Source organism: Engystomops pustulosus, chromosome 2 (assembly GCF_040894005.1).
Source record: "Engystomops pustulosus chromosome 2, aEngPut4.maternal, whole genome shotgun sequence".
NCBI classification, from domain to species: Eukaryota; Metazoa; Chordata; class Amphibia; order Anura; family Leptodactylidae; genus Engystomops; species Engystomops pustulosus.
Window position 1 is genome coordinate 122,064,660 of NC_092412.1, and position 13,970 is coordinate 122,078,629.

At 43.3% G+C, this 13,970-nt stretch overlaps 1 protein-coding gene across 3 annotated transcripts in view; it reads right to left on the reverse strand.

The window, feature by feature from the left end:
• PHKG1 (phosphorylase kinase catalytic subunit gamma 1) overlaps positions 1–13,970 on the reverse strand; it is a 47,053-nt gene that overhangs the window by 9,488 nt on the left and 23,595 nt on the right. For all 3 annotated transcript variants that reach the window (XM_072136221.1, XM_072136222.1, XM_072136223.1), the window contains 2 exons: positions 13,847–13,901; positions 83–148 (listed from right to left, as the gene is read on the reverse strand). In XM_072136221.1, coding sequence (XP_071992322.1) covers positions 83–148; positions 13,847–13,901 — 121 coding nt within the window. The remainder of the gene's footprint in view (positions 1–82; positions 149–13,846; positions 13,902–13,970) is intronic.

The window sequence follows — 13,970 nt, forward strand, 5'->3', positions numbered from 1 at the left end:
GGGCTCTCTGGCTGGGGAGGGGAGAGTGGAGGCTTATTTGCATAATTAGCTGTTTAGGTCAAAAGGTCATAATAGGTCTCACCTTGTTTCCTTCTCACTGAGGGTGACTTGTTCTGTTAGATAGTCAAACAGTTCCCCTCTTCTCATCCTAAAAAACACATCATTTCCAACAAGAATTTGTATCACTTTGTATACATCTGTAAAGAATCCAGTTTAATGAGAGTGGAGGCAGGTTTTCAAGGTAAATACACTTACATCAGCTATGTACCATGGCTAAAATATTGAGTGTCTTGTGTTTCTCCTGGACAAGGCTGGAGAAAGAAATGGACATGCGTCCTTAATAAGAGCTTTACAGGCTATAGAGGGGGATTTATCACCATTCTGTCTGGTTTCTTTTACTACTATTTGAGACTTTCTTGTTTAAAAAAGTAGTACAAGAAACCAGACAACGTGGTGATAAATCCTTCCAATGCTATGTCTAGTACATGCCTTGTGTCAATTGCACTATATTTGAAATACTTCTCCAACTTTCCAGGAGAATTAGAGATAGAGTATAAATCGAATTTTATTGAACGAACCTCCCAATGATAACAGTATATTCTTCAAAATTAAAAAAACCTCAAAATGCACAGTTTAAAATTATTATGCACAGAAGAGTTTCAAAATATTTTATAGGTTGCAAAGAGCTGAAAATGGTCATTTGTTGAATTTGCAGAATTAATAGGTCACAATTAATGAAATAAAAAGCTATTGCATCCATTGAACTTGTCAGTTTCCAAAGAGTTTCTGCTTGAATTTCTTTGCTTGATGTCAGAATGGCCTCCCAGAGCTGCTGTTTTGTGAACTTCCTCCCACCCCCATAGATCTTTTGCTTTATGATACTCCAAAGGTTCTCTATAGGTTTGAAGTCAGGGGAAGATGGTGGCCACACCATGAGATTCTCTTCTTTTATGCCCATAGACACAGAGGTATCTTTGCAAATGCCAAGGTCATTTTAACACCTTCAGGAACCCTAATGGGGCCTACCAGCTCTCTCCCCATGATTCCGTGCCAAAACATGACTCCGCCACCTCCTTGCTGAGTTTGCAGCCTTGTTGGGACATGGTGGCCAACCACCAACCATCCACCACTCCATCCATCTGGATCATACAGGGTTGTACGACGCTCATCAGTAAACTGAAAATTAGTCTTCATGTATGTCTGGGCCCACTTACCCTAACTTTACTGCTACCCCTAACCCTATCATTGAGCAAAAGATCTAAGCAGTTTCGGGAGGCTATTCTGACAGCATGCAAATAAATTCAAGCTTTTGATTTCAGTGAATGTGAACTTCTAATTCTGCAAATTCAACAAATTACTATTTTCAGTTCTTTACAACCTATAAAATGTTTTGAAACTCTGCTGTGCCTAATAATTTGGAACTGCATTTATCATTGGGAGGTTTGTTTAATAAAATTGGATTTATACTCTAGCTGTTGATGACTTTTATTATACTGATTGTCATTGACCATTTAGGAAAATCAGAGATAAATATAATTTGCATAATAATTTGGAACGTGGTGTGTGTATATATATTAGACTAGTATTTGGCCAAATATATATTAGACGAGTATCTAGCCAAACTCTTATTTAAAAGGCTTATCCAACATGTCGGGATCAAAATGTGCCTGTAATGGTTATGCAGTCAGACAGAGCAAAGGGCTAAAATTAATTTATACGGTAATTATAACTGGTCAAAGTAAAGGTTACAGGGACATCTGAGCATGTTAACACTTACTTTCCAAGGTCACAGGGGCAGCTGTTGTACAGAAAAGATGGTAGCTACTGTACTCAACAATGCACAGAATGCTTAAGAGAAAATCCCAAATAACCATTTGGCTTTAGACAGGAATCCTAATGTTATTAGAATGACATTCATAAACCTTATTCAACTGTTGAAGTGTAAAGTCTAAGATATTCTTTGTGTACCTTGACTGACATGTACTATATTAAGTAGTGTGACTGGAGCTCTATATAATCTTCTGGTCCCTCAGTTTTATTCCAAATTCATACGTGTTACAAATATATCTTCCAATGGAGTCCCTTGACCTGGTGAACCATTAACGCCTCAGACGAAAAATAAGGCACCATCCAGACACGGAACTGCTTAGATGTTAGTCCTTAACATTCTCCTAGTAGCATATCCCGCTATATAGAGAAAAAAATACGGACATAGCGTAGATAGTTCCACCAATTCAGTAATTTATTTTCAATTCTACTCACATAAAATCAGATAAAATGCGCATAACAAATCCACAAGTCAAGGGACTCCATTGGAAGATATATTTGTAACACGTATGAATTTGGAATAAAAGTGAGGGACTAGAAGATTTTATAGAGCTCCGGCCACACTACTTAAAGGAAACCTACCACCACAAATCTACCTATAAAGGTAGATCGGGTGGTAGGTGAATCAATGGGACGTGAGGATAGCCCTTTTAAGGGCTAATCCTCACGTCCCCGCACTTTTTTGTAAACTTTTATTACCCTAATATGTTAATTTTGTTATGCGGCTACTTGGGCGTGGAGTAGCCACTTTACCCCTCCTAATCACCATGTTCGGCGCGCAGCTGCTCGTAGCTGCGCGCCCTCGTCCACCAATCCTGCCGTCTGCGCATGTGCAGACGGCAGGATCGTCGGACGAGGGCGCGCAGCTACGAGCTGCTGCGCGCCGAACATGGTGAGTAGGAGGGGTAAAGTGGCTACCGGGGCGTGGAGTAGCCGCCTCGTGTAACCTCAGATGCGGCTACTCCACGCCCAAGTAGCCGCATAACAAGATTAACATATTAGGGTAATAAAAGTTTACAAAAAAGTGCGGGGACGTGAGGATTAGCCCTTAAAAGGGCTATCCTCACGTCCCATTGATTCACCTACCACCCGATCTACCTTTATATGCCCTTTAATATTATTCATCAGAATCTTCGGATGTTCTGGATCCATCCGAGAAGGTCGTTTGAGCTCTTCCCACAGATAAGGTGCTGCATTCTTTTGAATTTGTAACTGACATGTACTGTGTGAAATGTAATTCCCTCATTGCTAATTAATTTATCTTTCAATTAAACAAAGATGTTGTTCTAAGCAGAACATCAGGTAGATTTGTTCATTATTCATTTATTTTACAATTCATACATTTTCTTTTCTTATTCTGAGCCACAAATATTATATTTTACATGGATTGTAACCTTCTGACAAGTGTTGATCACAGATATCAAGTTTACATAAACATTATTCAGTTTCACATTGCCTAGATGTTAAATTAGCCTCATTAACTTTTGTGCCAAGATGGATTCGCTATTTTAATGGACTTGAATTTCACTTTTATATCATTTATACAATCCAGTGCTGTAATTGTAAAATATAAAATCAAGTAGGTCTATACTTTACTGGACAAAATTTAATAGCAACAAATTAGAAAAATGTAGAGATTAAAAATACAAACAGGTGCAATCGTCGGTATAAAGGATGCACAAAGTAGCCATAGAATAAATATTATTAGCACAAACAGATCAAATAAGCAACCACCGGATTCTAAGTGTTCTAAGGGAACCTGTCACCTCATTTTCACAAATACAGCTAGTGTCAGGCTTCCATAGAGCCCATGTATCTAAAACTAGTTTCCCTCAGATTCCCATATATTCAACTTTAAAATTTTACCTGGTATTCAAGGATGCCTGTTTTTAGCTAAGAAGGGTGTCAGATAGTCACAAAGGCGCTAATGTAACCTGCCACTAGCTGTATTTTTGGAAGGCTTTAGGCCTGTAAGGGGTTAATGAGCATCATTGATACTTATCTTATGACAATGGGGACAATGTAAGCTATGGCTACAATGAAAGCTATAAGGTTTACTTATTAGGCAACTTTTTCCCCCCACTTCTGGAGTTGTCAAAAAAAATGGAGAAGGAGATGGGATGTACCCTGGATAGAATTGTGCCTAGTAGTCTGGTAAGACAGAGACCTTTGGCAGACTAAATAAACAGGTGCTAAAAGTGAAAGACAAAGGTCACTAAAATGCTTTTGCATCAATATTTATAGCCCTATAGCCGGGGCATATAGGTCTTCAGTAGTAGTTTGAAAAAGGTGTCAGTGGCTATAACCTGTTGCTATTTTAGTATTTTGGCATGTTTTGTGTCTGCTATTACCTATCACACCTACTTCAGATTTTTAACCACCTCCATGTTTGGCGGCTGGTGGTGGTGAATTCATTAAAAGTACACCCCACAAGCTGGACCTGTGGTTTTTTACCCCCCCCCCCCCCCCCCCGTTTTCGCAGTCTTGTCTTCGTCTGATTTATTGGTCCTGTTTTTTGCATGGTTTAATTTTTCTTCTTTTTTTGGCTACCCTTTGTGTATTTTCCCCTTGGAAGGGGCCCACTACTATTTACAGAAATGAAGATATGTGAATTTTGGAAAATGTATAACCATCTTCACAAAGTTTAGCCAGGCCCGGCTCCAGCACCTGGATTACCTGGGCAAGTGCCGGGGCCCCGAGAGCTGCCGGGGGCCCACACACGCTGTTCACATCTTCACTTCCTGTTTTGACTGAGGAAGTGTCCTGTGCCCTGCACTGTTCCTCCCTCACTCGGACAAGGCACAGGACAGTTAAAGGCTGCTGAGCAGCCTGTGAGATACAGCACATAATGGGTTAACCCACCCTTCCCCCATCTCCTCTTCAAACGGAGCTGCAGTATAGTAGAGATCTGGCAGCTTAGAGATCGGGACATGGAGGAGGAGAAGCCTAAAGACTCCTCTTGTGTTGATACCAGGGCTGCTGCAGACACCATAGGGTGTAATGGTATGTCACATGTATGTCTGTGTATTACTGATCTATATAGTGAGTGTATGTTATGTGTGATGTCCCTGCATGTAGCTGTCTGCATGTAGCTATACTTGCCTGCATGTGTGACTGCCTGTATATATGTCTTGCTGCATGTGCAGGGCCGCATCTGCGATGAGGCGAGATGAAAATCTCGCCTCGGGTGGCAGAATGCGTACCTCTTTAAAAGCGGCATTTTGCCGCTCCAATGCGGACGATTCGGGCGCCCGCCGGCACCCGAATTGCCCTGCAGATAAATCGCACCTGTCTCTTTAAGAAACAGGTGCGATTTGCATGCCGAGCGACACAGCGCCTTTACGGCTGCTGGCGTCACTCCGCACAGTGCGGAGCCGCAGCTGCCAGAAGAGGCGCCTGAAGACGGGAGCCGCGCTCCGTGGGACCACCCTGCTCGGGGGTAAGTAGAAGTTTTATTATTTTTACTGTCCAATCAATTAAATGTGGCCATATATACAGGCGGTCCCCTACTTAAGGACACCCGACTTACAGACAACCCATAGTTACAGACGGACCCCTCTGCCCACTGTGACCTCTGGTGAAGCTCTCTGGATGCTTTACTATAGTCCCAGACTGCAATGATCAGCTGTAATGTGTCTGTAATGAAGCTTTATTGATAATTCTTGGTCCAATTACACCAAAAATTTTGAAACTCCAATTGTCACTGGGGCAAAAGAAAAAAAATTGTCTAGAACTTCCATTATAAAATATACAGTTTCGACTTACATACAAATTCAACTTAAGAACAAACCTCCAGACCCTATCTTGTATGTAACCCGGGGACTGCCTGTATATTAGGGGGCGATTACTCCTGTAACGGGGGTGTGTGTGTGGGGGGTGTTTGTAGTGGTACTAGTAGATCTTCTATATATGCTTATATGAGGCCAGATTCCTTTTTTTTTTTTTTACACTGGGGAGCCGTTTATTCTGGGGGGGCTGTATATATTTATATGGGGGGGCCAGATGCTGTTTATTCTGTGGAGCTGTATATATTTATATGAGGGGCCAAATTCTTATTACACTCGGGGGGCTGTATATATTTATATTGGGGGCCAGATTCCGTTTATTCTGGGGGGGCTGTATATATTTATATGAGGGGCCAAATTCGTATTACACTGGGGGGGCTGTATATATTTATATTGGGGGCCAGATTCCGTTTATTCTGGGGGGGCTGTATATATTTATATGAGAGGCCAAATTCTTATTACACTGGGGGGGCTATATATATTTATATTGGGGGCCAGATGCTGTTTATTCTGTGGAGCTGTATATATTTATATGGGGGACCGTATTCTGTTTATTCTGGGGGGCTGTATATATTTATATGGGGGACCATACTCTGTTAATTCTGGGGGGGCTGTATATATTTATATGGGGCCGGATACTGTTTATACTGGGGGGGGGGCCTATAAAAATAAAATATACAGGCGGTCCCCTACTTAAGAACACTCGACTTACATACGACCCATAGTTACAAACTGACCTCTGGATATTGGTAATTTATTGTACTTTAGTCCTAGGCTACAATCATCAGCTGTAACAGTTTTCACAGGCGTCTGTAATGAAGCTTTAGTGTTAATATTGATTCTTATGACAACCCAACATTTTTAAAATCCAATTGTCACAGAGACCAAAAAAGTTCTGTTTGGGATTACAATGATAAAATATACAGATCCGACTTACATACAAATTCAACTTAAGAACAAACCTGCAGACCCTATCTTGTATGTAACCCGGGGACTGCCTGTATATATATATTCATTAGGGGATGCTATATATTTACATTAATTAGGGTAGCACTCTATATAAATTCACATGTACCATAATAACAGGGTGGGATATATTAGTTATAGGATACCATACTTAGGATTACTTTGCATCATGTAAACCAAATGTTAGGGGTCTGTATTAATAAATTGGGGGTTTGTATATTGATTGGAGTGCTGTGCATGCTATAATTCCAGTAGAATATATATAATAAGGAAGGGATGTTTTGTATGTGGGGAGAGTGTGGTCAGTTGTGCTGTGAGGGGTATATAATATTTAGGAGCACAGTGTTGTTATCCAGGAGACTTTATACTGTAAGTGACTGTGGTATTTTAGGGACGCCGGGTGGAGATGCTGCGGGGGGCAGCATTTTAATATTCGCCTCAGGCAGCAAATATGCTAGAATCGGCCCTGTGCATGTGTGAATGCCTGTTGGTTTGTATGTACATGAGAAGGAGAGAGGCTTCTGTTTCAGCAGTGATGTGTATTATGAGATTCTGCAGCAGCAAAGTTGTGTATTAGGAGGTTCTGCAGCAGCTGAACTGTTATTATGATGTATAGAAGCAGCTGAAGTGTGTATTATGATTTTAGGCAGCAGCAGTGATCTGTATTATGAGGTTCCGCAGCAGCTGAGGTGAGTATTTTGAGGTTCCGCAGCAGCTGAGGGGTGTATTATGAGGTTCCGCAGCAGCTGAGGGGTGTATTATGAGGTTTCGCAGCAGCTGAGGGGTATATTATGAGGTTCCGCAGCAGCTGAGGGATGTATTATTAGGTTCCGCAGCACCTGAAGGGTGTATTATGAGGTTCCGTAGCAGCTGAGGAGTCTATTATGAGGTTCCACAGCAGCTGAGGGGTGTATTATGAGGTTCCGCAGCAGCTGAGGGGTGTATTATGAGGTTTCGCAGCAGCTGAGGGGTGTATTATGAGGTTTTGCAGCAGCTGAGGGGTGTATTCTGAGGTTCCGCAGCAGCTGAGGGGTATATTATGAGGTTCCGCAGCAGCTGAGGGATGTATTATTAGGTTCCGCAGCACCTGAAGGGTGTATTATGAGGTTCCGTAGCAGCTGAAGGGTGTGTTATGAGGTTTCGCAGCAGCTGAGGGGTGTATTCTGAGGTTCCGCAGCAGCTGAGGGGTATATTATGAGGTTCCGCAGCAGCTGAGGGATGTATTATTAGGTTCCGCAGCACCTGAAGGGTGTATTATGAGGTTCCGTAGCAGCTGAGGAGTCTATTATGAGGTTCCACAGCAGCTGAGGGGTGTATTATGAGGTTCCGCAGCAGCTGAGGGGTGTATTATGAGGTTCCGCAGCAGCTGAAGGGTGTATTCTGAGGTTCCGCAGCAGCTGAGGGGTGTATTATGAGATTCTGCAGCAGCTGAGGGGTGTATTATGAGGTTCCGTAGCAGCTGAGGGATGTATTATGAGGTTCTGCAGCAGCTGAGGGATGTATTATGAGGTTCCGCAGCAGCTGAGGGGTGTATTATGAGGTTCCGCAGCAGCTGAAGGGTGTGTTATAAGGTTTCGCAGCAGCTGAGGGGTGTATTATGAGGTTTCGCAGCAGCTGAGGGGTGTATTATGAGATTCCGCAGCAGCTGAGGGGTGTATTATGAGGTTCCGCAGCAGCTGTGTTGAAGCTTCAGTTTTATTACTTGGCAGAGGGGCACAAAGTTTTAGGCTTGTCCTGTTGGTTGAATGACCTCAAAACTGCCCTGACCTTGATACGGCTGTTTGGGATGATAAATTAGGGAATATTTTAGGTCACAGGAGACTGTTTTAGTTTCTGAATTTTAAATGCTGCCACGTGAGTTCACTGCAAAGGGGCCCCCTGAGGTTCTGTCGCCCAGGGGCCTACTGAAACCTGGAGCCGTCCCTGAGTATAGCATAGCTGTCTAAACTTGACATTCTTCCATTACAGCTGGCATTATCTTGCTATGTTTATGCTTTCCTGGCTATGGTCATGCTCTGTGGATTATCTGTATTGTTCTGTTGAAAATTTAATAAAAAAGTCCACCAGTCTTAATAATCACCATGTGACACCCCAGATTTAATAAGAGTACGGAGTTCACTACGCAAGTACAATACTAGAACCGAGCTTTGCCCAGAAACACAGCACAAGGACCAATTGACATTACCTATACACATATATAGAGTATCCCAAATGAATTTACATAGATATTATGAGGTTTTGCAGCAGCTGAGGGGTGTATTATGAGGTTTTGCAGCAGCTGAGGGGTGTATTCTGAGGTTCCGCAGCAGCTGAGGGGTATATTATGAGGTTCCGCAGCAGCTGAGGGATGTATTATTAGGTTCCGCAGCACCTGAAGGGTGTATTATGAGGTTCCGTAGCAGCTGAAGGGTGTGTTATGAGGTTTCGCAGCAGCTGAGGGGTGTATTCTGAGGTTCCGCAGCAGCTGAGGGGTATATTATGAGGTTCCGCAGCAGCTGAGGGATGTATTATTAGGTTCCGCAGCACCTGAAGGGTGTATTATGAGGTTCCGTAGCAGCTGAGGAGTCTATTATGAGGTTCCACAGCAGCTGAGGGGTGTATTATGAGGTTCCGCAGCAGCTGAGGGGTGTATTATGAGGTTCCGCAGCAGCTGAAGGGTGTATTCTGAGGTTCCGCAGCAGCTGAGGGGTGTATTATGAGATTCTGCAGCAGCTGAGGGGTGTATTATGAGGTTCCGTAGCAGCTGAGGGATGTATTATGAGGTTCTGCAGCAGCTGAGGGATGTATTATGAGGTTCCGCAGCAGCTGAGGGGTGTATTATGAGGTTCCGCAGCAGCTGAAGGGTGTGTTATAAGGTTTCGCAGCAGCTGAGGGGTGTATTATGAGGTTTCGCAGCAGCTGAGGGGTGTATTATGAGATTCCGCAGCAGCTGAGGGGTGTATTATGAGGTTCCGCAGCAGCTGTGTTGAAGCTTCAGTTTTATTACTTGGCAGAGGGGCACAAAGTTTTAGGCTTGTCCTGTTGGTTGAATGACCTCAAAACTGCCCTGACCTTGATACGGCTGTTTGGGATGATAAATTAGGGAATATTTTAGGTCACAGGAGACTGTTTTAGTTTCTGAATTTTAAATGCTGCCACGTGAGTTCACTGCAAAGGGGCCCCCTGAGGTTCTGTCGCCCAGGGGCCTACTGAAACCTGGAGCCGTCCCTGAGTATAGCATAGCTGTCTAAACTTGACATTCTTCCATTACAGCTGGCATTATCTTGCTATGTTTATGCTTTCCTGGCTATGGTCATGCTCTGTGGATTATCTGTATTGTTCTGTTGAAAATTTAATAAAAAAGTCCACCAGTCTTAATAATCACCATGTGACACCCCAGATTTAATAAGAGTACGGAGTTCACTACGCAAGTACAATACTAGAACCGAGCTTTGCCCAGAAACACAGCACAAGGACCAATTGACATTACCTATACACATATATAGAGTATCCCAAATGAATTTACATAGGTATTATGAGGTTTCGCAGCAGCTGAGGGGTGTATTATGAGGTTTTGCAGCAGCTGAGGGGTGTATTCTGAGGTTCCGCAGCAGCTGAGGGGTATATTATGAGGTTCCGCAGCAGCTGAGGGATGTATTATTAGGTTCCGCAGCACCTGAAGGGTGTATTATGAGGTTCCGTAGCAGCTGAAGGGTGTGTTATGAGGTTTCGCAGCAGCTGAGGGGTGTATTCTGAGGTTCCGCAGCAGCTGAGGGGTATATTATGAGGTTCCGCAGCAGCTGAGGGATGTATTATTAGGTTCCGCAGCACCTGAAGGGTGTATTATGAGGTTCCGTAGCAGCTGAGGAGTCTATTATGAGGTTCCGCAGCAGCTGAGGGGTGTATTATGAGGTTCCGCAGCAGCTGAGGGGTGTATTATGAGGTTCCGCAGCAGCTGAAGGGTGTATTCTGAGGTTCCGCAGCAGCTGAGGGGTGTATTATGAGATTCTGCAGCAGCTGAGGGGTGTATTATGAGGTTCCGTAGCAGCTGAGGGATGTATTATGAGGTTCTGCAGCAGCTGAGGGATGTATTATGAGGTTCCGCAGCAGCTGAGGGGTGTATTATGAGATTCTGCAGCAGCTGAGGGGTGTATTATGAGGTTCCGTAGCAGCTGAGGGATGTATTATGAGGTTCTGCAGCAGCTGAGGGATGTATTATGAGGTTCCGCAGCAGCTGAGGGGTGTATTCTGAGGTTCCGCAGCAGCTGAGGGGTGTATTATGAGATTCCGCAGCAGCTGAGGGGTGTATTATGAGGTTCCGTAGCAGCTGAGGGATGTATTATGAGGTTCTGCAGCAGCTGAGGGATGTATTATGAGGTTCCGCAGCAGCTGAGGGGTGTATTATGAGATTCTGCAGCAGCTGAGGGGTGTATTATGAGGTTCCGTAGCAGCTGAGGGATGTATTATGAGGTTCTGCAGCAGCTGAGGGATGTATTATGAGGTTTCGCAGCAGCTGAGGGGTGTATTATGAGGTTCCGCAGCAGCTGAAGGGTGTGTTATAAGGTTTCGCAGCAGCTGAGGGGTGTATTATGAGGTTTCGCAGCAGCTGAGGGGTGTATTATGAGATTCCGCAGCAGCTGAGGGGTGTATTATGAGGTTCCGCAGCAGCTGTGTTGAAGCTTCAGTTTTATTACTTGGCAGAGGGGCACAAAGTTTTAGGCTTGTCCTGTTGGTTGAATGACCTCAAAACTGCCCTGACCTTGATACGGCTGTTTGGGATGATAAATTAGGGAATATTTTAGGTCACAGGAGACTGTTTTAGTTTCTGAATTTTAAATGCTGCCACGTGAGTTCACTGCAAAGGGGCCCCCTGAGGTTCTGTCGCCCAGGGGCCTACTGAAACCTGGAGCCGGCCCTGAGTATAGCATAGCTGTCTAAACTTGACATTCTTCCATTACAGCTGGCATTATCTTGCTATGTTTATGCTTTCCTGGCTATGGTCATGCTCTGTGGATTATCTGTATTGTTCTGTTGAAAATTTAATAAAAAAGTCCACCAGTCTTAATAATCACCATGTGACACCCCAGATTTAATAAGAGTACGGAGTTCACTACGCAAGTACAATACTAGAACCGAGCTTTGCCCAGAAACACAGCACAAGGACCAATTGACATTACCTATACACATATATAGAGTATCCCAAATGAATTTACATAGGTACAGAGCCCTCTAATATACGTGTATACAGTACTCACATAATAAATGAATACATGCAGTCCCCCATTTTAATTCAAACTGTGCACTCTGTAATAAATATAGATACATATTGTGCCACCTGTATTAGCTATATTCTAATAGCCCGAGCACACTGGTCCCCAGTAGCCAAGCACATCATATAGGTAGCCAAAGCACATCGCCCCAGTAAAGAGATAGTCCCTGCATGTGCCCCAGTATATAGATAGTCCCTGCATGTGCCCCAGTATATAGATAGTCCCTGCATGTGCCCCAGTATATAGATAGTCCCTGCATGTGCCCCAGTATATAGATAGTCCCTGCATGTGCCCCAGTATATAGATAGTCCCTGCATGTGCCCCAGTATATAGATAGCCCCAGCACATTCCCCAATATATAGATATTAGGCCACAGCACACCCCAAATTATATAGATAGGTAGCCACAGCACACAACCCCAGTATATAGGTAGTCCCAGCACACTGCCCACCAGTATATAGGTAACCCCCAGCATACTGCCCCCCTTTCAGTATGTATTGCCCATCCCATATGCCAGTTTCCAAAATTTCCAATATATTAAGCTTCGTTGTGGCCTCATCAGTCCGTTATGTCCTAGGATGAGAGTCCGCCAAAAGAAGAGAGTCCCAAGCCAGAACATATTTTAGCGGTTAAAAAATAAACTTTAATATCTGGCAGACCATAGCCTCCCTTTTCTAAGGGGAGCATCAAGATCTCCAGCTTAATACAGGGTTGTTCTACAGAGTCATCAAATCCCAAAATTTCTATATCCCTGGGCATGAAACCACCTAAAGGATCTACTGGAAGACAGGCAGATTTCTGCCAATTTATCATAAGTCCAGACCGCTTCCCAAATTCTGAAAACACTGAAAAAACTCTTGAGATGGTTTCATGGGAACCGCAAAAAAGCAGGATGTCATCAGCGTATAATGAAATTTTTTCATGAATCTCACCATGACTAAAACCCAGTATATCCCGTGACTGACGAATCCTGCAAGCTAGTGGTTCCAAGGCAATAGTGAACAACAGCTCCCCTTTCAGTATGTAGGTAGCCCTAGCACACTGCCCCGCAGTATACTGGTAGTCCCCAACACACTGCCCCAGTAACTCCTTACTCAACTTTCACAGCTCCATGTAACTCGTCTTCTCCAGACAGAGCTTGCCGATCTGTCTCTCTTTGTGTTTCTGCTAAGGAATGCCAAGGAGCTGTGGGGAGCACAGGAAGGTGAGTAATGAGTTTATTGTTTTTATGTGCTGGGGCAATGGGTGGCTCCCCGTTTCCTCCTCCGGGTGGCGCCCAGGGCAGTCGCCCGCTGCGCATGGTGGAAGAAACAGGCCTTGCTACAGTAACAGCAACATGACCTCATTGAAAACCACAGTGCCATATAAGTGCCAGCTTCAGTACCTCTTTTTAAATATCTGCCCTGATTTCCCCCCAAAATACTAGCTGCTATACATTTATAGATGTAGTTTAACCCAATAACTACCAGACCCAAACCTATTAAAATACCAGCCAAATTGCTCCAGGCAACCACAATGCGCTGCTTCTAGTAAAATTTTCTGTAAGCAATCCTTACCACAATATCTTTGCACTGTTTTTAGACCCTTATTTAGCAACAAAAGCCTCGTTGTTGATAGGTGTATTTTTGGTATGATCAATAGGCATCAATTAAACTGGTGACACTATGAAAATCCCTTTTACAGACATGTTTGCTCTAAGTTGCTGACTTTCCTGAGTAACCTTTGTCCTGGCTGTCTTATCTAAATCTGATAGAAGGCATAGAGTACTGATAACAATCCCAATGCATCACTCCTGTTACATTGTACAGTAATTCTGCAAATTCAGAACATGAAATACTGCCAATGTTCATTTTTCACAGATTTCACTTTCTGCTTTGCTAGGCGTTTCTATCTAGGTTGTTTTTATGTACTTACAAATTATAGTAGTATGTATTAGTATGATTGCCAATATCAAAATGTTAAAATGTGTCAATTTGATAAGTTCTGTATTTACAACAAATAAATTCAGAGTATACTTACAGATCGAAGACAAGAAAGAAGAATGTATGGGACTCATAACTGTCTTTCAGTTGGACTGCAATAAATAAATAGAGAAAACTTTGTTTGTTTTTTTTTGAATATTGTTTATACTTAATATCTATGT